Genomic DNA, 23,807 nt, shown 5'->3' with positions numbered 1-23,807 from the left:
GTGCTGCATCTCATAGTTTCTCTTCTTCTGGATACCCTTGCTTCATCGCACTGTCTGCCCAGTTCAAAACTTTTTGACTGCTTGTAAGTTGTAGTTAGGGGTGTCACAGTCATCAACAAATCAATTAATTGCACGATAATTAAAAATGAGCTTGATAAGTTTGCCGGGCTCAATAATTGTTTACCAAAGACACTGAGTAATGAATTAACTTCCCTGTATCTGTCGTGAGTCGGGACTGGCGCCTTAAAGGCCTTTTTATACTCCCGCGTTCGTGTGGGTGACAAACTGCTGCATGGCATCACGTGACCGATGCATTGTGTCACAAGGCACGTCTGCGGCCCCTATGCAACACATGCCGTGCACAGGTCACAATTTGTTGCTGCACGTAGAATGTTGTGCTGATCATCTCTCGTGTTTGGTCCGTTTAGTCACATGCTGTGATGACTTATTTAGCTTGCCATAGCAAGATTCACGACTTCATACAAGGAATGGTCGATGTGAACAGTAAAGTTGGACTTTTGACAGTCCTGGATAGTATTTAAGTCAGTGTACCTCCTACGCCACCGTCTTCTTGATCGATTTCACAATACAAACTCATTCACTCTGAGCCATTTTCACTGAAGCAACCCCCTTTGCTCCTGGCTGTTTTACTTTTTTTTTTTTTTTTTTTTTTTTTTTTTGCAAGGCCCACAGAATATTGCGTTCTATTGCTATAAAAACATGGAACCTACCAAAAGAAAGATTAGAGTCTCTTCTTTCATCAGGAAATATTTGTATATATTTCAGTTTTGCAGCAATTAGCATTTTAATATAGCTAAGTTTCATCAATATTCAGTATTCACATTCCTGGTGGCCCTGGCTGATCTCTTAAACTCTGCTGCCACCTGCTGGCCGTTTTTTGTAACAACTACCATTGCTTTAAGTCACCTCTTCATCTCAGAAGCTGCATTGAAGCCTTCTGTTTGCTCTTGCATAACAAAACAAGATAAAAATCGTATAAATACGTTTTGGAGAGTGAAAGACAAAGTATTAAAAAAACATATTTACACGTTTTTGGGTTTGAGTTAAAGCATAATCTCTTTGTCTAGGTCCATTTGTTTTTGCACGCAATGTTCTACGGTCTCCATTGTTGTCTCTTTGTTTTTTGTTCCGATAGGTAAAAACAGCTACAGCAACCTGATTTGGACAGAGAATACAGAGGAAATATTATCCTGTCGATGCCAGCCATAGTGACACCAACCGACTTCGAGAGAAACTGCAGCACATTCTCAAAACAATGAGTGTGACTGCCTTATGCTACAGAATGTTAGCCTTTCTTGCGTGAAATCTAGCTAGCTACAGTTTTGCATTCGGCCTGTTGAGGCGTCTGCTTTTATTCATAAGGAGTGTTCTGTGTTATGTTTGCACTTTTTGTTTACAAAGGTTCTAAATGGATTGGATGTTTTGGTTGTTCTAAATATCTTAATGTCCAAGGACTCTGAACTTAAAGTTTAACATACAGTATATTACAGTACAATTTTCTTTACAAAAACTCGTTGGTTCTTTAGCTTATTTATTGTTTCACATGTGAGTGTTTATTTTTACAGATCAGTGTCTATTTTTTTGTACATTGCTTTTTATTTTGAGTAGTTTTGATTCAAGAGCATTTTTGTTGACAAAGGTCCTTACAGGATTGGCAGTTTTGTTTTGCCTGTTAAATATCTTATTTTCTTATCTTAATATTTACTATAGTTTAATATAGATATACGTATATCAAAGTGCAATTGTTTTTACTTTAGTTGTGCTTTTTTTTTTTTAAATAGTTTTTATTCAATTGTCTTTTTTGTTAACAGATACTCAGTCCATTTTATTTATTGTTTTTGGTGGTTTGATGATTTATTTAGGATATTTACAATATTTTTAATATATAATTCTAATTTAAAATATTCTCAAGAAACTAAAGTTTATTTGTCTATAAATGGGTAAAATTGCATTATTATACCATTATCATATATTAGTTGAAAAATTATAAGAAATCCGCAATATTATCTTTTATTGCAGTATTTTGTAGGGCAATTAATCGTCAAGCATAATTTGTTATAATGACAGGCCTACTTAATTAGCTTCTTAAAAGTAGCAATAATCTTAAAAACAGGGTATCATCACAACTAGAAAACAACGTTTACAATCCAAGGCATCTTCATTATCCTTTGCGGCAGTTTAATTTGCATCTTGTATATAAGTTATCGGGTTTATAATGATTATAATAGCAGATCAACAAGTAATTTATTTTACATCTATATACAAATGTATATGTAATGTTTTTTTATTTGAGTTAGTAATATATTAACAGTTATTTAACATTACGGAGTAAGAATAATTTTACATTTCATTTAGTTTAATTTGCCTTAAAATTGCATCTCGCCCTTTGAAAATTAGTTTGACCCCCCCTTGACTACACATGCATAATATTTTACAGCGAGCATTACCGCTGACTGTAAGCATCAGATTTTTTAAAAAGTGTTTTGTTTTGTAGGGGATTGATAAGAATTGTCACAGTGACACAGGCTGACCGCTTGGTTTTTCCTCTGTGTGGAAGGTTGGCCGAAACCTAATTTATTTTCAAAGAGCACAGGCAGCAGAGAGCAGGTCAGTTTGTTTGTCCAAAGGCCAGATGTTACAATGTGCCAGTGACCACCTCCTCCACCTTCACCGCCACATAGATATTTTGTCCTTAACTCATTTACTCCCAGCCATTTACATTGAAGCAACCAGCTTCGCTCACGGCTGTTTTAATGGATTTTGACTGATTTTGCAAGGCCCACAGAATATTGTTTCGTCAGGAAATTGTATTTTGTATTTTTATTTAAATCACTTTCCGTTTTGCAGCAATTAGCATTAGAATATAGCAACGTTTCATCATTATTCACAAATCAGCTTTTTGCATCATGGCCCTGGTTGATCTCTTATACTTTGCGGCCACCTGCTGGCCATTTTAGTACTAACTAACCATTGCTTCAAGCATTCTCTTAAGTTCAGAGGCTGCATCAAATCCTTCTGTTTGCTCTAGCATAAAAAAACTTTTACAAAAACAGATAAATATGTCTTTGGGAGCATGGTAATATTTAAAATAGAATGTATTGATACGTTTTTGGGAGCAAATGAGTTAATGGCGTGTGATAACTCTTGATTTTCGTGTAGATTTTGCTTTTCAAGATTAGACTGTAGCACCAAAACCTACAGTACGTCCTTCTGGGTTCTGGAACAAAGGCCGCCGTTTTAAAGTTTAGACATAACATGTCTACTACTTACTATTATATTCTATAACAGCTGGACATCACACTGTAACGGCCTCGCTTGGCCCGACCCGGCCTCCGTTACTTTTCCATTACAACAGGCACGGATTGGGATGGGAGGGTTAACTGAACTGCGTAAGCCTGCGCTGCTTAATTATCCCTAGCTTCACTATTTCACCCATTAGTACACATGAAATTGTAAATATGGTTAAGTATTGTTGTAAAATACAATTATCTGTACTGTAAATACTGTATTTTTAGGGCTTGATGGCGCCGGCGGCCGGTTTTAAAACCAGGAAATGAGCTTGTGCAGCGGAGTTCCTTGCTGCACATCTTTAAAAAATGCCTAGATCTGTCGGCCAATCAGAAGTCAGTAATCTCATAGCCCCACTCAGCCTTGGTCGGCCTGCTAACCAGAACCATCTCGGAGGAGATTCTGAAAAGCGGTTCCATTGTAACCACACAGCACAAAAACACAAAAAGTATAATGGAGAAGTTTCACTCAGGGCCAAGCAAAGTCGTTCTCGTGTGGAACTGGTACAATGGAAAAGGGGCATTATAGTATGAGATGACCGATGAGGATTGCTTACTTTAGCATTTATAATTCCTTGTGGTGTGTCATTTCTGATAGTAACCTTAAAATGCCATTGAGTGGACAAGACAGGCACTTTGTTAAAATATTCAAGGATGCAGTGGTGTTTGTTTCTCTTGTTAATTTCTGCTAGATTCGTGTGTTTGTTTTGTCAGATAAGTAAGGAAATCTTGCTAAAGCGCCAACAAGAACTCAGGAATCAGGAAGCTGCACTCTCCATATAAACGTCCAGTCCAATGTCCCCACCCTTTCCCTGAAACATCTGCATGATACTGTTGTTGAATCAACTAAATAAAAGTATGTTTCCCGTGTGGAAGTTGCGAACGTAAACTGTGTGATTTGTCACACAACTGAAGGGAGGAATGAACCTTTGGAGCGAGCGATCAGCAACGGTGCTGGCTGCCGTTTGCAGCCTTTTTCCTTGCACATATGCGTGAGAACAGCAATCTCTGTACAGGATCAACTGGAACTAAATGTTTTCAAATCAAGATAATATCCCCCTTTGCATTGCCGGCATGCTTTATACTCGCTCGCAGTCTGGCAGATCTCCAGGCTGTGACTGCATTTCCTCCCCCCGCCCCGCCCCCTTCTTCCCGTCTGACTCTCCTTGTGCCCCAGCGACAAACAACATACTGCCATTCTCAAGAAGACTGTATATATTGCGTATGTAAGGGGCTGTTGAACTCAATTTAAACAAAAATGAGTCGTTTCGGCCGTTCATTAACATGGCAATTGTTGGTGCCTAAAAACACAAACAGGCATATGTTACTTACTACTAAGTGTAAGTCAGTGAAGGCAATTCAGATGACAGCTAGTACAAGAAATTTGTGTCACATTACAACGTTGCATTTCCAACTCCTGTCCTAGTATGCATGTTACCATATTTTCAGACACCTTCTCCAAGCATGTATCAATGGGGGATTGTTTTGAAGTTGTCTGTGTTTTGCTTTGTTGTCATGCAAAGGTAACCCTTCGTTTCACCTAAATTCCCAGCAATAGATTTAACGTAACAATGATGCACTGGCGTCAGACACTATGAATGCAGCTCATTCCTAGTGTGACAGTGATGTTTGCCTGGAGTCAAATGTGTTAATTTCTCCATTCTCATAATGGCCCAACTTCTGCACAGAGGAAGCTGCAGAAAAGAGGGCCTCTCGTGGTGTCAAATTACACTTGCCTAAAAAAAGACAAAGAAAGTACTGGAAGAAGCTTTCCGACTGCATGTTAAGTATAAGCTTAAAGTTAAATATGATATAGGCTTTTAAGTTGGTCAAAGGCAAAACTGACGAGTGTGGGATGTGGGGGTGAGCAGGTATTTTTGGTGGTCATACACAGCGATAAACATCAGAATTTAGGTTCCTGCTTTCCTCTTAAGGAGGAACGGAGTTGTGTTTTAGACGCAACTCAGAGAAACGGGTTTTGCCTGAGGTGGCCGGGTCACTTGACTTGAATTGAGTAAGACTCAATTGCAACTCAACTTTATTTATAAAGCACTTTAAAAACAACCATTGCTGCATACAAAGTTATATACATGGAATAAAAAGCAGTCATGCAATAGACAGGTAAAACAAAATTACACAAAATAAATTAATGTAGGTAAATAAATAAAATACACAAATAAATATCACAAGAAATAGGTAAGTGAACAAGTAAATAAAATAAGTACCAATACATTCGCAACACAAAATACAGCAGACACACTGAAACAATGCTGAGTCGCATTGTGAGTCCAAAGCCAAAGAATAGAGATGTTTTAAAAGTGGCTAGAGAGGGAGATTGCCTAATATTTAGCATAAGGACCGGCAACTGAAGAGGCTCAATCCCCTTTTAGCCTTCGCTTAGACCTTGGTACCTCCAGTTGTGTCAAGGTCAACACAGAAAGTTCTGTCAGCCAAATAGGATCTAAACCACTCGAGCACTACCACAAATGTCCACCTGGTGCTGCAAACAAGCCAACAGAATTAGGTGGTTCACCCTATTGAATGCTGCAGTCAGATCCAACAAAACAAGACGTACATAGTCTCCACTCTCCAATGTCATTTGCCAGGAGGATGCCATTCAAAACTCATAACGAGTTTAACTGCTCATGTACCACTTCCAGATTTTTTTAAAATTCAAAGCAGTTTAAAAATGGGCCTAAAATGTGTCAGCACACCTTAACCATTTTGGGTTTATTCAGCAGTGATTGCCCCACAGCATGTTTTAAATTGTTGGAGGACTACGCCAGAAGACAGACTACTTTTGATGATGGCCAAAGCCAATTTACCATAATTTAGGAGAACCAGATTAAAAAAATGAGTAGGAACAGAGACATATACCGTATTTCCACTGAAGGCCAGCACCGCACCATGCGAAGCCAGCACGGTGTTGGTGAGCGTTTCCACTGCAGCTGACCGTGTCGGAAGTAGACCGTGCAGAGCTGCTCGGTCCTGTGATGTCATCAGTAATGGACATCGGCGAGAAAAACCCCCAAAACAACTTACCCGACGTGTCCTTTTCGACAAGTGTTCGTCTTGTTCTTTGCTACCACTGCTATCAGCGTGTATAGCCTCAAGGGCTTTCCGACGATAAAACATCGTCCTTTTCTTCGCGTCGGCGATCTTCCTTGCATTGCGAGCTCTGAAGAAGCGCCACATCTGAAGCAACACCAAAAAAAACAACAGAACGAGCAACCGATACCGGGCAGCGTCGTCCTCCATGGCTTCCGTGTTTTGGTTACGTGTTGTTTCCCGCGCTCGACTATTGTGTGTGCCCAGCGTCCCAGATGCCCATTGGGTGTGGAAATGCAGTGCATGCGTGAGTTGGGCTGACTTGACCCGCTAGCGAACCGAGCAGAAATACGCTAATATGGGGAGCGGAATGGGTTAATCTGACGTCTATCTAGCTATTCTAATCTAATGACAGTTTTAGGATTTGGGACTTGCTTTATTTAGACTTAAAAAACATAATTTTTGACAAGTGTTGCCTGTTTACAAAATCTACATTTTCATCAGTGTGCCATTTCTTTTGTATTTGAAAGAAAAGTATTTTTGTTTTGTGCTTGCAAAACAAGCAGACTTGCTTATTGTACAGGAGACTTGCTTATGACTTGCACATACAATATGTACTTTTCTCCCACCTGGATATTGCTCCAAATGTGTGTGCATTATGCAATTGGATAATTTGATTTGTGAAAAAAAATTGTGGGGGTGACTCAATACCCACAGTTTTAAAAGAACACGTAACAAATACTATTGGGCAATGTGACTGTTTTTAAAGTGTTAGTAAATTCATTGAAATTTTAATGATAGTATGATGAGGTTTTTGCATATACATATATAAAAAAAAATTGTCTTAAATTGCTGTAATGATTGTGTTTTTGTTACCCTGGCCAGGTCACTCTTAGAAAATAGATTTTTAATCTCAATTATTGTTATTTTTTTCTTGTTAAATAAAGGAATTAGTTGTAACAAGGAAAAAGGCAGACAAATGTCATCGTTGATCTAGTTTGTTTTTGTACCTTTAACAAAATCAAGGCAAGCTGCAACTCTTGACTTGTGCGAAAAGCAGGAAATGATCTACTAAAACAAGTTCTAATCTGCGAGAGATGCTGGCAAGGATCCATTAGGCATCAAGCCCATCTTGCAAGCAATTCCTGTTGGACATTTGTATGGAGCGGCACCAGAAACTGTCAAGTGGGTTAATAATGGAAAGAGATGGAAGAGAAGGTTCACCGCTGGGGAAGAAAACTCGAATGAAAACAAACATGAGGCCCCTGAGAGGCCCACTTACTCACGCAAGGTCTGAATGGAGGGGAAAAACAGGAGAGGGACTCTTCGTGGGTTTTCCAGATATGGAATAGGAGCGGCCAGTCGGTTTTTTGCAGTGGATTTGTTCAAACTGAACCATGATAGTGATATACTTCTTGTTGTTTCTGATGACATAGCTAGTGGTTGCATTAAAGGGCTGCGATTTAAGTTTGATTGACAGCGGCGTCTCCTTCCCTCCTGAATGAGTTGGCGAGACTGGACATGATGGTCCATTTGGGAATGGCCACTTCCTGGGATGTTCCCGTAGTGGCCATCCACATCAGGGAAGTTCTCACGTCAACGATTGCCTGCAAAAGGGGAACAAAAGCTCCGTACTGATGCAGGCAGGGAGATTGTTTATTTTTGTGAATGTGAGACTTTTCAGCTACATGCCAGTGAGAGGCTAGCTAGCCTCGTGGTGGCGCTTCATAAACTCAAGTTCCTTCCTAGCCCAATACATCTGCAGGTGAGGGAATAAAACCTCCGAACAGTATTTTATTTGCATTCACTTGTATCTATAAACTAGTAAGTCACTGAGCCCAAATCTCTGGCCAGGGCCCACTTTCTTTCAACCACAGCTCCATCTGCTGGATGTAGTAGATGACTGCTCTTGTGTGTTCCCAAAATAAGTGCACTGTACACTGTACAACAAAAAGTCAAGTCGTCTTTGTTTATAAAGCACTTTCAAATGTGGTAATGTAGTCATCACTCTGCACCATTCGGCCCTTTAATTGTCCCATTATTCCCACCCTTGGATAAAGTTGTGTCAATATTGTTTATTTAGAACAAGCAGTTTCTAAAATACAAAACATTGTGTTTGGAGGGGGTAATACACAAAATGATCTCCATGTTATTCATAAGCTACAATAGTCTTTTGAATTGCAGCCTGATGGGGGGGGGGGGGGGAGTGTCTCATGTGCACTGTTAAGCATCTCCGCCCATAACAGCGATGTGCTTACACAATAGTGGCACAAGATGCCAAAGTAAATACCCAGCCGCGAACCTGACTAGTTGCTGGACTCAATGTGCAAGAGGAAAAGCAGCACATGACTCAAACAAGGTTTGGAGTTAAAAGTAGCTTTTAATCAGTTTGCCAAATGTGAGCGTTGCGTTGGTTTGTGGCATGGAAAATAAGAAAGTGGTATCCTATTACCTCTTGTTCTTTACCCTCTTAGGACGGGATTATAAAACAAGATTTTGTCTCAAAACAAGCCAAGGCGCATTTGTTGCTCTCTTGCCACTGAATGGATTATCCCACCAGCTACATGAGCAGTCAAACATCTTCAAGTTCAGCAACTTTTTTTTATTAAAAAGTCTTGAATAATAAGGCAATGAAGTAGCCAACTTGTGATGTTTACCCTGATCACTCTTGCAGCTACGATAAAGAACAGCACCAGCAGTGGATTTCCTGGAGCCAACGGGTCCAATGGCAACAGCCTGGCGACCAAAGGCTTCTCTGAGGGAGACCTGCTGCTCCAGGTAATAGACAAAGCCAAGTCTAATTACTCTGGGAAATCATCTGCACATGTTGACCATGTATTATTTTAGAGTGTATTTGTGTGTAGCACTATACACTTAGCAGCCACATTATAAGTGAAAAAGAAGATAGCTCCATAGGGCCCAAACGATTAATCGGATTATGATTAGATGATTATTCATTGCCCTTCAAACACCAGCCAAAACAGTCGGCCATGAGGCCGATTATTTCCGCCTTAACACGTTATCATCGAATAAATCAGACATTTCCGATGCTGCGAAAGTACCCTGAATTCACCGTTTTGCTTGCGTAGCCTTAGCAAGTGTGTAGTTTATGCTATTTTGGTTATTCTGTTGTCCCTAAGCGTCCTTTAAGATGTTTAATGACAACCCAGTTGGAGTTAACTGTAGAACTAAACACACGACAATAAGAATTACAGACGCTCCCCACCTTACGAACGAGTTACGTTCCGGACGATCGTTCGTAAGGTGAATTTGTTCGTAAGTTGCTTCAGTGCTATATTTTGTATTATAATTTAAGTTTAAAGCCTATATAAGTATATTGAAGGTTTATATAAGTATGTTTAAGGCTTGTACAAGTAACCTGCATTGGTTTGTACTGAAAAAAACTTTTAATAAAATGGAGAGAATACGTACAGTACTGTACTGTACTACGTATGTTAGAGAGAGAGAGAGCGAGAGACACACACAGTATGTACATGTACGTAATAAGATAAATAAAATGAAGTTTAACTTACTTTTGGAAGATGTACTCGATGCTTAAGGAGATGATGGAGGAGGAGTAAGAGGAGGATTTTATATCATGAGAGATTCTTCGTCGTCGCTGGAATCGGCTTCAAAAGTTATTTCCTGCTTCATGGGGGCCGGCGTTTCTTCCTCCTCCTCCTCGACACGTTGCTCAGCCTCCAATGAGCTCTCACAGCGGCAATCGTCGGTATTAGCGGCGGAAAGAAGCACTACGCGCAATACAAAATCTAACTTACAGCATCTCTTTCCGAACATTTTTCGACATACTGTATGCGCAGACATGTTCGTATGTACCGTTGTTCGTAACTCGAATGTTCGTAAGTAGGGGAGCGTCTGTACATCAGCTGTATATTTAAATACAAAACATGCTTTCTTTTTAAAACATCGCTAGCCTGGCGTTAATGCTAAAAGCAAAGGGAGGATCCCATTCAAATGCTAACAGTAAGTTTTTCCTTGAAATAAAATTCTGTCTATACTAAATATATTAGCTTAATATGCCGGTTACTTTTAAAAAAAATAATAATAGTAGACAATCATATAATATTAGAACGTATTGTTAAACATGTACTTTTTTGACAGTGCCAGTCAAAATCAAGAATTATCGTTGTTGTATCTGTTGTCTTTGAATTGAAAAAGTGACACATCAGGAAGCGTCTATAAGTTGCAATGTTGTGTGACGGCACAGGCACTGAATGGCTTTGTGCTGGTGGTCACGTTTGAGGGGTCCGTGTTCTACACATCGCCCACCATCAAAGAATACCTGGGCTTCCAGCAGGTGAATGTTATTGTTCATCTTGAACTTTTTTAGCGCACTACGGATTTAAGTAGATTGTCTGCTGACATGGTCTTTCTTTCCTTGTGCAGTCGGATGTGATCCACCAGAGTGTGTTTGAGCTCATCCACACGGATGACCGCGCTACGTTCAGGCAGAACCTCCACTTTGCTCTAAATCCACCTGACACAGGTGGACCAGGTATGTGACCTTGGGTCTCTCAACATTGTCAGGTACAGGATTTTGCATCATCCAAAGCAACATTTTGTGTGGAGTTTTTCATTTTCTATAAAGTCGATTATAATTCTTAAGGATCTCAGAAGTCTGACCTCCACAAATGTTCTCATGGTTGAACGGCCAGAAAAATCATACTCTGACCTCTTGGTGAACGTCTTCCCAGACGTAATTGATAAAATAGCGGCTGTCGGTGCTGCTTGTGGTAACTGCTAACACTCATCTGTTTTTGAAATGGAAAGATATTACATCATAAAAGCAGATATAATCTTGCTTTTCCTACATGTTATAACATGTTTGATGTTACTGACTGGAGATCCTTTTATGTATATGTGTTTTTATTTTTATTTTATCAATCTTAGTTAAGTTGAGTGTTTGATTTTTGCATAGTATAAAATACAGGTATAAAAAAAAAGCTGATTTTTTTGTAAGAAAGATGAAGTATTTTGTTAGTTTAAAATACATTATAAAAGGACCTTAAAAAATTGCAAATTAAATTAAAATTGCAATGTTGAGGTATAAAATGTATTCATATTATTTTCCCAAATCTATCAGTCCTACTACAAAGGGAGGTGACAGCTCATTTTCTTCACCTTTCCTTTCACTTCCAGCAGGTGACATCTAAAATACTTTAGTGTAAAGTTGTAAAATGTCCTGGACTGGAATAGTGGTTCCTAGTTGAGTTGACAGGTTTATACAATAAATGCTTGGATTTTGTCAAGTCAAACTTGGGGAATTTAAACACCCTACACTACACCTGCACTACAAATGTGAACTACAAAAGTCTTGTGTTGCCAGGCTTGGAGGAATGCATGAACACAGACTTCTACAGTCCTGATCAACTTCCTCCGGAGAACTCGTCCTTCCTGGAGAGAGGATTTGTGTGTCGCTTCCGTTGCCTCCTGGACAACTCATCTGGCTTTTTAGTGAGAAACGCCTTCACATATACAAATGTTCTAAAATATAGCTTAATATAACTTGAGCTGTTTTGTCCTGTCATCTTTCCACCAGGCTCTCAAGTTTCAGGGACGACTCAAGTACCTGCATGGCCAAAACGTCTTCAGGGACAACGGGTCGCACGGCAAACCGCAGCTCGCGCTCTTCGCCATTGCCACGCCCGTCCAGTCTCCGTCCATCGTGGAGATCCGCTCCAAAATGTTGCTCTTTCAGACCAAGCACAAGCTGGACTTCACACCTATGGGCGTTGACAACAGGTGACACACAACACTCCAATCTCCCTACACTTTTTGTTGTTTCATTTTTTTCTGGTAAAATGTGTGACCTTGTTTCTTCTCTGCAGGGGGAAGATCATTTTGGGCTACTCTGAGACAGAGCTGTGCATGAAAGGCTCTGGCTACCAGTTTATCCACGCCGCTGACATGATGTACTGTGCCGACAACCACATACGCAGTAAGTCAGACCATTTTGATACTTGCCAATGTGGATTGAAGGCCTCATCAACTGCTGCTATTGCTAACGATTTTGCTTCACAGTGATTAAAACTGGAGACAGCGGCCTGACGACTTTCCGTCTCCTGAGTAAGTCGGGAAGCTGGGTTTGGGTCAAAGCCAACGCCAAGCTGATCTACAAAGGAGGAAGGCCCGACTTCATCATCGCCTATCAGCGAGCTATAGTGTGAGTGTTGCTCTCCTCGTATACAGTCGGAACATCTAAGGTCAAAAGCAAAATCTTTACTGGCGGCATGGCTCAGGTGGTAGAATGGTCGTCTCCCAACCCTGTGGGTTTGATCATCAACTCATGTGACCATGTGGAAGTGTCCTTGAGCAAGATACAAAACCCTTAATTTCTCCTGATGCTGCATCATCAGTGGGTGATTGAGGAGTCAGTGTTGAAGTGCTTTAAGTACCTAAGGTAGAAAAAACTATACAAGTGGAGGTTACATGTTTTCCACATTCCTGTGTGGGTTTTCTCCGGGTACTCCAGTTCAGGGTGTACCCTGCCTACTTCCCAAAGACAGCTAGGATAGGCTCAGCATTCCTGTCAACCTCGTAAAGACTCACTGTACTTATTGTTTGGATTTTTGTTAACTTAATCCAGTAGTTTTAAAACTAACATTTATAAATTAGTAACTGAGAATAATTGAGTTGCTGTAACAGAAAGCTTCTAAGTAACTATGTATAAATAAATAAAAATAAGTTGGGTGCAATCAAACCATTCAAGTTCTGGAAAACCTAATCAACATTAAAAAAATTGAGGTAACAGATGACCTTTTATATTTTAGTTTTGCTAATTTATTTGGTTAACAGTGTAAATAGACGCTCAGCATCATCTTGCCATTAACGTGATCTCTGCTTTGTGTGTTCCAGCAATGCTGAGGGCGAGGACTACCTCCGCCAGAGGAGGATGCAGCTACCCTTCGGCTTCACCACGGGCGAGGCTGTGCTTTACAACACCGGACTAACCATGGACCTCACGCAGACGCAGTTCAACAAAAAGTTCAACAATAACGATGACGCAGATGCCAGTAAGAAGACGCAGTTGCCCCGCTCGCTACTGGACTGCTTCCTCAGGCAGGACGAGTCCGCCTACAGGCACACCACAGAGGTGGCTTTTCCTGTGGATCAGGTCTTTATGGACACTCGGGCGCTGGTGAGCGTGCCCAGTAACGGTTGGCAGGACACGGGCGTGGGGGCCACTTCCAGCACCCCCATCATGGTGAAAGAGGAGGCTAAGCAGTCTGTGATGGCTGTGATCGACAGCCTGCAAGAGATGGCACAGAAGGGTGACTTCTGCGGCGCCCTGGAGAAGTTGGAGGTGGACGACTCCGAGCTGATGCAGTGGGAGGAGACTCTCAAGCACTTGGGTCAAGGGGGCGACAAGGAGGACAGCGTGCGGTCTGAGTTGGACAAAGTTCTCTTCAATGAGATATTTGACCAAATTGATTCTGTTTTGTTCAAGGAGAATGGTGACGAGTGCTCTCCCACTTGCCTGAAGCAAGACACATTCATGCAACCGCTGCATAAGTTCCCGACACAGTCCCAGGGGGGAATTTTCCCCCAAACCAACAGCTTCTACTCGGGATCTGCTCCGGCTTTCAGCAGCACCCAGAAACTTTCCCACTGTGGACCCGTGCCATGTCCTGCAAATGAGCACCAGGCAGGTCTTCAGCAGCTGCAACTTCAGGATATTTTCAGCCCAGAAATAGAACTACCGGATCTTATTGTTCCTAATTCTTCTGCTGTTGCTACCCCGGCCCACTTTCCAGCTTTTGGACAGCAGCAGCAGCCGATTCAACTTAATCAGAATGATTTATTTTCTGTGACGCCACCCTCGATTCCTTGCAATGCCGCCATCTCTGACCCTACAGCTTGTCCTGCTCCGTGGTCGGAGGGCCAGTACAAGATGCCCCGTCCGTCTGTTACGCACAACGGTCCGGTTCTGGAAAACCAAACATTCCCATGTGCGGGTCCCTGGCCGAGGGCCACCAATGGGCTGGACCACTCTCAGCAGAGTGTGTCGGCCAATCACAGCAGCTGCATGTACGTGCAGCCCATGACGCCGGCGGAGTCCTCGTGCCAGAGGGGAACATGCCTGGACAACAGTACCCTGGAGGATGCCTGCTACATCCAGTGGGGTGGCAGTCAGCCTGTGGTGGGCACATCGGCCGTCAGTCAGGAGAACGCCAACATCAGTCCCATGATGGCACCGTCCAACATGTCAAGGTCGGAGCGAGTCTTTAACCCCCAGTGCTACTAGGAGTGATGCCAGGTACAAACACATGTTCAGTCTCATCTTGTTGTTGATTTTAGCATATTGCTAGGAGATATGCGCTACTTGTTGTTTGATGGTTGAATGAGGTACTTAGCTAGTACGATAATAAATTTGGTACAAATCCAGAGGAAAACATTATGTGTCAAAATGGCACCACACTTTAGTCCGATAAAGTCTAACAGTGAACCAGGAAGACGTCTGCAACCATCAAATGGAAAAGACAAAAAAACACAAAACAAATATGATGATTCAGGATATTTTGTCCCACCACTAATTAGTAGTTGGTCCGACAGAGGTCACTTTTCTCTGTGAATGGCACATAAATCCAGGTCCACCCCAAATGTTTAAATCTATGCCGTTGTCCAAGAACACTGCTATGACATATTAGAGTACAGTTAGGTCCAGAAATATTTGGACAGTAACACAATATTCATGATTTGGGCTCTGCATGCCACCACTTTGGATTTAAACGGAAACAAGTACAATGGAATTGAAGTGCAGACTTTAAGCTTTAATTAAATGGGTTGGACAGAAATATATGACTAAGCATGTAGGATTTGTAGCTGTTTTTATGCAAATGCTCCTTATTTCGAAGGCTCAAAAGTAATTGGACAAATAAACATAACGTAGAGTAAAATTGTACATTTCAATATCTTGTTGAGAATCATTTGCAGGCAATGACTGCCTGAAGTCTGGAACCCATGGACATCACCAAATGCTGGGTTTCCTCCTTTGTTATGCTTTGACTGCAGCTGTCTTCAGTTGTTGCATTTTTGAACGTCTTTCTGTCTTAAGGTTTGTCTTGAGCAAGTGAAATGCATTCTCGATTGGGCTGAGATCTGGTGATTGATTCTGCCTTTGCAGAATATTCCACTTCTTTGCTTTAAAAAACTCCTGGGTTGCTTTTTCAGAATGTTTTGGATTATTGTCCATCTGTGATGCTGTGAAGCACCGTCAAATCAACTTTGCTGCATATGGCAGAATCAGAGTAGAAATTATATCCAATACACTTCAGAATTCATCCGGCTGCTTCTGTCTTTTGCCACATCAGCAAAAAAACTCAAGTGACCCAGTGCCATTGAAAGCCATGCATGCCCATGGCAACACACTAACACCACTATGTTTTACAGAAGATGTGCTGTGCTTTGGATCATGACCTGTTCCAATTCTTCTCCAAACTTTCTTCTTCTCATCCATCTGGTACAGGCTGATAGTCTCATCTTTCCAAAGAATACTTTTCTAGAACTGGGCTGGCTTCATCAGGTGTTTTTTGACAAGGTCAATTCTGGCCTTTCTGTTTGTGAGGCTGATTAATGGTTTGCACCTTGTGGTGACTCCTTTGTATTTACTCTCATGACGTCTTCTCTTCATGGTAATCTTAGATACTGATGCACCTACTGTGTTCTTCACTTGAGTGGATGTTGTGAAGGGGGGTTTCTTCACCAGGGAACGGATTCTGCGATCATCCACCACCGATGTCTTCTTTGGACGTCCAGGCCTTTTTTGAGTTTACAAGTTCACCAGTGCACTGTTTTTCCTCACAATGTACCAAACTGTTGATTACGCCACTCTTAACATTTCTGCTCGCCCACTGATGGGTTTTCTTCTTTTTTTTATTTCACCCCTATTGAGAGCTCCTTTGACAGCATGTTGTGTGTTCACAGAAACAGCTTCCAAATGCAAATGGCACACCTAGGATAAACTCCAGACCTTTCAACTGCGTAATTGATGACAGGTTAATGAGGAAGGAGCCCTAGGCTTTTTTTTTTTTCAGCCTTCTGAGTCAATTGTCCAATTACTTGTGGTCCTTTGAAAAAGAGACAGCTACATTTTAAAGAGGTGTAATTCCTAAACCCTTGCTTCAATTTGGATATGAATACTCTCAAATTTTAGCTGAGAGTCTGCACTTTACTTCTATATTATTTGATTGTATCCTGAATAAGTTTTGGTCAATAGCTAAAATAACAAAACTTTCTTCACTGTCCAAATATTTGGACTTTCCAATTGTTTCAACCTGATTTTGTTGTTCAATCTGAACCATTACATTTTATATGAAATAACAGGTGTAGGTTTATCAATTCAATGAGTGTGTGTGTGTGTGTGTGTGTGTGTGTGTGTGTGTGTGTGTGTGTGTAGTCAAAACTTAATTAAAAAGAGTTTTTAGTCAAATCATGTAGTTGCAAAAGTAAGTGAACCCTAAACGGCATTGCTTAAAACACGCAGTCAAGTAGGATCAGGTAGGACAAATTGGTAGCTAAACTAATGAAATTGACCAATAAAATGAGAGATTTAGCAAAGAAATTGTGTATCACTGACTGAAACACAGACAAAACCACGTCGCTTTAGTCTTACCCAGGTGAACCCATACAGGTCCGTCTTGCTGAGAGGAAGAGGGTAGTGACAGCACATCTGTCTGGGGAAAGCTATAGTCATCTAAAAAAAAAAATGAGCCTTATCATTCCACTGTGAAGCAGATCATCTGCAAATACAGAAAATTACTACAATCCTGCCTAGAAGTAGACAACCTTCTGAAAATATCAGCAAGAACCACAAGACAAATGATAATCCAGGTGAAAGCCAACCTGTGCATCACATCAATGGATTTGCAGACCTCTTTTGCTGCATCTGGGACACATGGACATGCTTCAACAATCAGAAGAAAATTCCATGGACAAGGCTTTCATGGAAGGCTTGCTAGGTAGAAGCTTCTGCTCACAAAAAAAGATCAAAGCTGCCCATCTCAACTTTGCCAGCGAGTACCTCGACAACACTGAAGTCCCTTCTGTGGACAGATGAGTCCAAAATTGAACTGTTTGGTCACAACTAAAACAGTCATGTTTGGTGAAAAGTCAACACTGCATACCAGCAAAAGAACCTTCACCCTAGAGTGAAGCATGACTGAAATTCTTTCAAAATACTGTGGCGGGACCTGTAGCGGGCAGTTTATGCTAGACGCCCATCCAACCTCATCCATCTCAACTGGCTGCATTTTGAAAGGAAAAGTGGCAAAAAAACTAAAAACTAAGTAGATGTGAAAGTCTGATAAGTCACTAAAGAAAGTGTTCGGATGAAGTTCTCATTGCAAAAGGAGGTGCAATGTCCGATTAAGTGAGAGGTTCACATACTTTTGCACCCATGAAATCTGAGTTTTTCTTAAATCAACAACTTTTGTTCAAGAATGAATAACAGTATTATATATGGTTAAAGCCATTACTATCTCCTTATTTGAAACCCGGACCGAAAAGTATTAGCACAAACGGTACCAATATGTGTATTTCTCGTAAGTTTCTGAGTTTTTTTCTCTCGCAAATCTGCTACTTTATAAAGTTACGAGTTTCTTTCTGGCAAATTTGTGAAGTTTTTTTCTTGGAATATTGCCCCCACCCTCTAAAAAAATATATTTATACGTGGCCCTAATATGCAGTCGTAGTTTAATGACTTACTACAAATTGAGTGTTAACTAGAGATGCACCAAAATGAAAATTCTTGGCCGAAACTGAAGAGGACCAAGTGCTTTTTAAATTAATTTGATTCATTGATGTTAAAAAAAAAATGATGACAAAAACATGTATTCAGTCATCAATTCTTAATCTATTACTGTTTTAGACAGCAAAGGTATTACAGTAGGTGATTTATCTGTTTACTTGATAAGTAACAATACCATTTCATGCAATATTGGTATTTTGACGATCCATTCTGGTTCACCTCAAAATGGCACCGCCCATAAAGTAGCATCTTTTAGTGAGACACATCATCACTTAGAAATCTACAAAAAAAAGTTGAGTCCTCAAATTTTAGGAGCCTGCTCGCGGGCAAACATGAATGTTATGCACAGTGCTACATGATTTTTCCTCTGTGCAGTCTTGTTTATGTTTTACTTCTTCAGTTTTTTTATTTAGATGGAGCATTCTTCGCTCGTCATCAATGCGCCTGCCGGTGTTACCACGGCAACTGACAGGCAGACCCTCCCAATGCAGTATCAGCGCTTATTCGCCGACCCTCGCACTTACCGTACTTTAACATATATACTCTCTTTTGTCTGTCTCATATTTACTCAAATGTAACTTCTGTAATAGGAATGAAGTATGAAGACGTGGATGAAAACAGCCAAAGATTTTGTTTTTTTACAAGGGAAAACCAATATTTGTTGCAATTTTGTTTTATAACAACGACACACACAATATATATATATATACATATATAAATATACTGTAACAGGGCAGGCAGAAAAATTTACATACGCAGGGAAAATACATCAAGCACACCATTTGAACTGATCTGAAACGTGCAAAAAAAGAACATGTTAAAAACCATGTGTTCATCCAGGCATCCATTTTCTATTGCACTTATCATTTGGGTCACGGGTGAGTTGGAGCTTATATATATATATATATATATATATATATATATATATATATATATATATATATATATATATATTTGAGTGCTATCAAAGTTAAAGCACTAACTGATCAATTAATTACAAAAAAATATCGCATTAATCATAAATGAATGCAGATTAATCGCACTATTAATTTTGACCATAGATTATCCTTTAGCGTGACACCGGATGGCTATGTTTAAGGTAGCACAGCTTGTGTTTGAGCAATAAACATAATTACATGCATTAAAGTAAAGCATTTAATAAATGTTTGCGATTGACATTTAGAAAATTTCCTCATGTCAAAATATTGGGCTCATATTTTTTTCATTTTAAAATGCAAGCAATTAACTGATTAGAAAAAGGATGAGCGTGTGCAGTGGATCAAAAAATGTTGAAGACGTCCTCATAACATTAAATGTCAAAATAATTAACATAACCAGTGCTCTTCAAATTTGGCGCAAAAAATATTGATAAAAAAGCCTTTTTTTAAATTCTAAAATGTGATTAATCTGATCAAATTTAATTTAACAACATTTAATTTAATTTAAATTTAAATAAAATTTAATCGTTTGACAGCTCTAATATATATATATATATATATATATATATATATATATATATATATATATATATATATATACTGTAATTAAACTACAGTGCACTTCAGACCATCCGAATAGGATATGAGCCTGGGCGACTGCTCTTGTCACGGAAACGACACTAGTGCATGTAAAGAATGCCCCCTTCAGGTGAGATAAAGTAATTGTCATCAACTGTAATGCCATTTTACACTTCCTGTAAAAGCCTGCCTTTTCCTGTATAAATGGCACCTATATTGACCAATAATATCCATCCTAAATTCTATGCACTAGTATGCCCTTTGTCTTCACTTGAAGCAGTGTACTAGTAGGACAACCTCATTTGTGGTGAGTCAAAACTGTGCACTAGTTGATGGCTGACTAGTGAGATGAAATTGTACCAGTTAACTTCTAGTGCTTCACAAGTAGCAATTAGTTCACAGTTTTGCCTCACTAATAGTTGTAGTTTAAATTTTCTTACTGGTTAGTGTAAATGTTATGTGGAATTTGTGAAGACAAACTGTGTACTAGTACATGGACTTTAGTAGCAAAGCCTCTTAAGATAGCATCATCGATACTTGACACGCTGCGCCGCTTTCGCTCGCATGTGCCTTCACGCAATAAAAAAAAAAAAGTACATGTATATTCTGTGGCCTTGGCAAGAACACATTTTCATATCTTTCATTAAGGGAACATTTTCTAAAGTGGCCTTTCCGCTAGCAAGAAGTGTACTTAATGAAATCCTATCAGCATAAGCATCTCACTGTGAACGCTCTCCTCAGACATTTGGCAGCTTTGACCAGTATTGATCCATCTATTTTATCTATCTACGGTATCTGTCTGTCTGTCTGTCTATCTATCTCACTGTGTACAGTATGTGCAAAATGGAGGAAAAACATGTTGACATGTGATCACTCAGTTTAAACGGGGGAAGAAAAAAAAACAACCCTTGAGGGACGTCCTGTTTGGAGACTGGAGCCACTTAAACCACCTCAGCCAAATTCATGTATAAATAATATGCTTCACTTTCATGTAACCCAATTATATTAGCCATTATTATCATGTCTGTGTCAAGCAATTATCTTTTTTGTCTACTGTATAATATTTTTTAATAAATATGAATATATGCATATAATCATTTGAAAATGGTGCAGTGTGATTTTTGTTTTTTCTATATTCCCTGAATAATGGAGATTAATCTAGCCCTATTTTTGCATGGAGTTTCGCTTTCTGCGAAAGAGGAGCTGAGATAGGTCTGGGGCCCATACATAGTTATTGGGACAATTCACCTTTTGCAAAAATGCAGATTCTACCATATAAAATAAAAATATCAGTTGTCTTAAATAAATGTACGGCAAATTGTTCAATGTATAAGTCACTAGTAATAAAATATGTCCACATTTGTTGTTAATGTAAACGCTAACTCGAATGGATTAACGTTGGTAATTGAGGTCAGCTTCCCCAAATACTGTTTCTCTTTATGAGGCTTCTCATTTTTATTCTGAACGTCTATTTTGTTGAAATAATAATCGTGAGTGTATCGCTGAATGGTTGAAGTCAGATGATCGGGGTTTGGGTTTGACAGGCTGTTGTGGTGCCGTGCCCCCGAACATGGCGCGCGGATGCTTATTGGTCACGTGTCTGCCAAATACACATTGGTGCAGATACAGCAAATTTGGGTGCATGGCAACTTTGTCTTTCAGGCATAACAAAATAGACAGTAAAAATATACAAAGTACACTTAACTTCACAATACTGAATTTTAAATTGCAAATGGCAGAAAGGAACACGTTAACATTATCCATAGTAGCTATATGAATGTTTGAATGTACAGGGTATCAGCAGTATGGAAGGAGTGCTGGTGTTACTGTGAGTTCAATGCAGTGACTGCTTGTGGGGAGAAGATAGATTATTTTCTGGCTACATTTTTTTTCTCTCTTTTCTGTATACTTTCTTTTGGTTAATGTATTTAATACTTTGTGCCAGAATAAAAAATGCAATGTCTGTGTATATCCACTAGAGGTCGCAATGGCCATATTTGTTTGTATGTTCGGGTCGAGACTTGTTTTTGTCCATCCAATCATTTTCTGTCGTCCTTGTCCTCTTTGAAAACGACGATGAATTGAAAGCTTTTCGAGATGTTTTGGGGCGTGGTAGGCCTACTGACTGAATAAAGTTCTGAACCCTGCACTGGTCGCAAGTCAATTGCAGGGCACTTGTAGACAAAGTCAATGAACTAACATGCATGGGTATCCAGAAAAAAAAAACTTACGCAAGTGGTAAGTGTTTTGTTATAACGTGTACCTATCAATACTGTATGCAGACGAGGCAAAATCAATAAAGAGCATTTTGGTAGTACTAGGAGCCGAGAGGCTAGTATATAGCATGCTTTATTTTACAGAAAACACTAACCAGGGTACTGGTTAATGCTAAATAAATAAGGAACTGAAAAGATACAAAACCAAAGTGACAGACAAGACTCCGGGGGTGACCGTGACAAGCGGCAATGATCCCACGCCGACTGATCACCACCCGGGAACTAAATACACCCACACTAATTAGGTAACTAGTCACACCCGGGGCCAGGCACAAGTGGCTGGGGGCCCGGATTGGTCAACCCGCGGAAGGGCAGGAACCCACTCAGGTCCAATCGGGACCCTCAACCAAAACCAGATCTTCCCAGACATGACACTAACAACTATGGCCATGTCCAACACAAACACGATACAGCTATTTGTATCATCAATGAAAGTGACTCAATTTAAATAATCCATCCCTCCATTTTGTCCATATATGCAAAATATCTCATGGGAATTTGTGTTTGCGACACCCACACACACACACTTATCATGGGGTTAATTTGGGTCACTTGACATGAGCTGCCCAACCCCCCCATAATGGAAGGAAGACATTATTTATTGAAAATAGAAACCCAAGCACGCATCACGAAACATCAGGCCAGCATTATAGCGAAATAGGAAGAAAAAAAAATCAATGAGGGGATGAAGCCAATATTACAGTATTAGTGCAGATGAACTGTGTTTTGATTAAGGGGTGGACATGTTTGTCCTTAGTGGAGGTTTGCATGCTATCTGAAAGACGTTCTTGCACGTGCACCTGCACTCCTTTCTCATCACATGGTGCCAGAAATGGGATAGTGTTGGAGTTGAGGAATATCCTCTGCGTCAAAGGATATGCCACACCCTGAGCCTGTATGAGCTTGCGCAACAAGTTTAGCAACAAAAAGGAAGAGCAGATTCGGGACAGGATTGTCAGTGGGATACTAGATAAGGAAGTGTCACAAAGACTTCTTTCACGATCCTCCGCAGCTCAGTCGTCATCTTGATGTCATCCATGGGAAAGAGGAGAAACCACACAGTCAGGACGGGTTAGTAGGGAGGTCACTGCAGCATTGCGCTGTTATTCTTGGCCAGGAACAGTCGGATGCTCAGGGCAATGTGGGCAGGTATGTTGTCATGGTGAAGCTGCGACGTGTTCTGCTACAACTCTTGCCTCATCTCAAATGAAGCAAACTCTGCAGGATATTTTTGTGGACGTCTGCTATCAATGCCGGTACAGATTTATTTTGTGGTATGATATTGTAAAATACAGTTACTCAAATGACTGAATCATCAACTTATCGATGTTTCAAGTTTGGCACTCAGTCTTAGTGATAGTATTGATCCCCCTCTTGTTACTTCAACAGGTGTAATGTAACTTATTTGCAAACTTAATCTATTGAAATATAATGTGGCAGGAAGCCACCATCTTACTGAACGTCTTCCTGCCACTACAAAAATGTCAAAAAAATGTACTTTTTAGTTTAAAATGTAATTAAAGTGACAGTGTGTAATCTCAAGCGCCATCTAGTGGTGAACTAATAATTCATTCAATTTAAAAAAGCCGGTATTGGTTTTAATAATATGTAAAAAAAAAAATATGTTCAATATCATCAACATACATTTTATTATATAATCGTAGGTCTAGTAATCACCTCTCATCTTCTCACCTTACTAGATTCAGTCATGTTTCTCCGCCATCTTTCTGCTTTAGCTGCCCAAAGGACAAATTCACAAACGTAGTTAGCCCAGGTGGTGCTTGCATCTAGTGTTGGACCCAATGGGTCGACTACCTTCCACAGCTGGCAGGTTGTCGCTGAGTCCCGTGGAGGCTCCCACTTGTCACCTTCTGCTTTGCTCTCGCAAGCT

At 40.1% G+C, this 23,807-nt stretch overlaps 1 protein-coding gene across 2 annotated transcripts in view; it reads left to right on the top strand.

The window, feature by feature from the left end:
* LOC144060374 (aryl hydrocarbon receptor-like) overlaps positions 1-20,745 on the top strand; it is a 46,208-nt gene extending 25,463 nt beyond the window's left edge. The window contains exons 3-11 of one of the 2 annotated variants that reach the window (XM_077579870.1): positions 9,031-9,134; positions 10,585-10,674; positions 10,764-10,872; positions 11,704-11,831; positions 11,917-12,119; positions 12,206-12,315; positions 12,399-12,540; positions 13,233-14,634; positions 18,537-20,745. In XM_077579870.1, coding sequence (XP_077435996.1) covers positions 9,031-9,134; positions 10,585-10,674; positions 10,764-10,872; positions 11,704-11,831; positions 11,917-12,119; positions 12,206-12,315; positions 12,399-12,540; positions 13,233-14,622 — 2,276 coding nt within the window. In that variant the 3' untranslated portion in view covers positions 14,623-14,634; positions 18,537-20,745. Of the gene's footprint in view, positions 1-9,030; positions 9,135-10,584; positions 10,675-10,763; positions 10,873-11,703; positions 11,832-11,916; positions 12,120-12,205; positions 12,316-12,398; positions 12,541-13,232; positions 14,635-18,523 lie in introns of both variants that reach the window. The other variant, XM_077579869.1, reaches the window with a different exon arrangement.
* Positions 20,746-23,807: the final 3,062 nt, after the last annotated feature.

Source organism: Vanacampus margaritifer, chromosome 11 (assembly GCF_051991255.1).
Source record: "Vanacampus margaritifer isolate UIUO_Vmar chromosome 11, RoL_Vmar_1.0, whole genome shotgun sequence".
In the NCBI taxonomy this organism is placed as follows: domain Eukaryota; kingdom Metazoa; phylum Chordata; class Actinopteri; order Syngnathiformes; family Syngnathidae; genus Vanacampus; species Vanacampus margaritifer.
The sequence above is the reverse complement of the archived record's forward strand: the minus strand, read 5'-3'. Positions and strand labels throughout refer to the sequence as shown.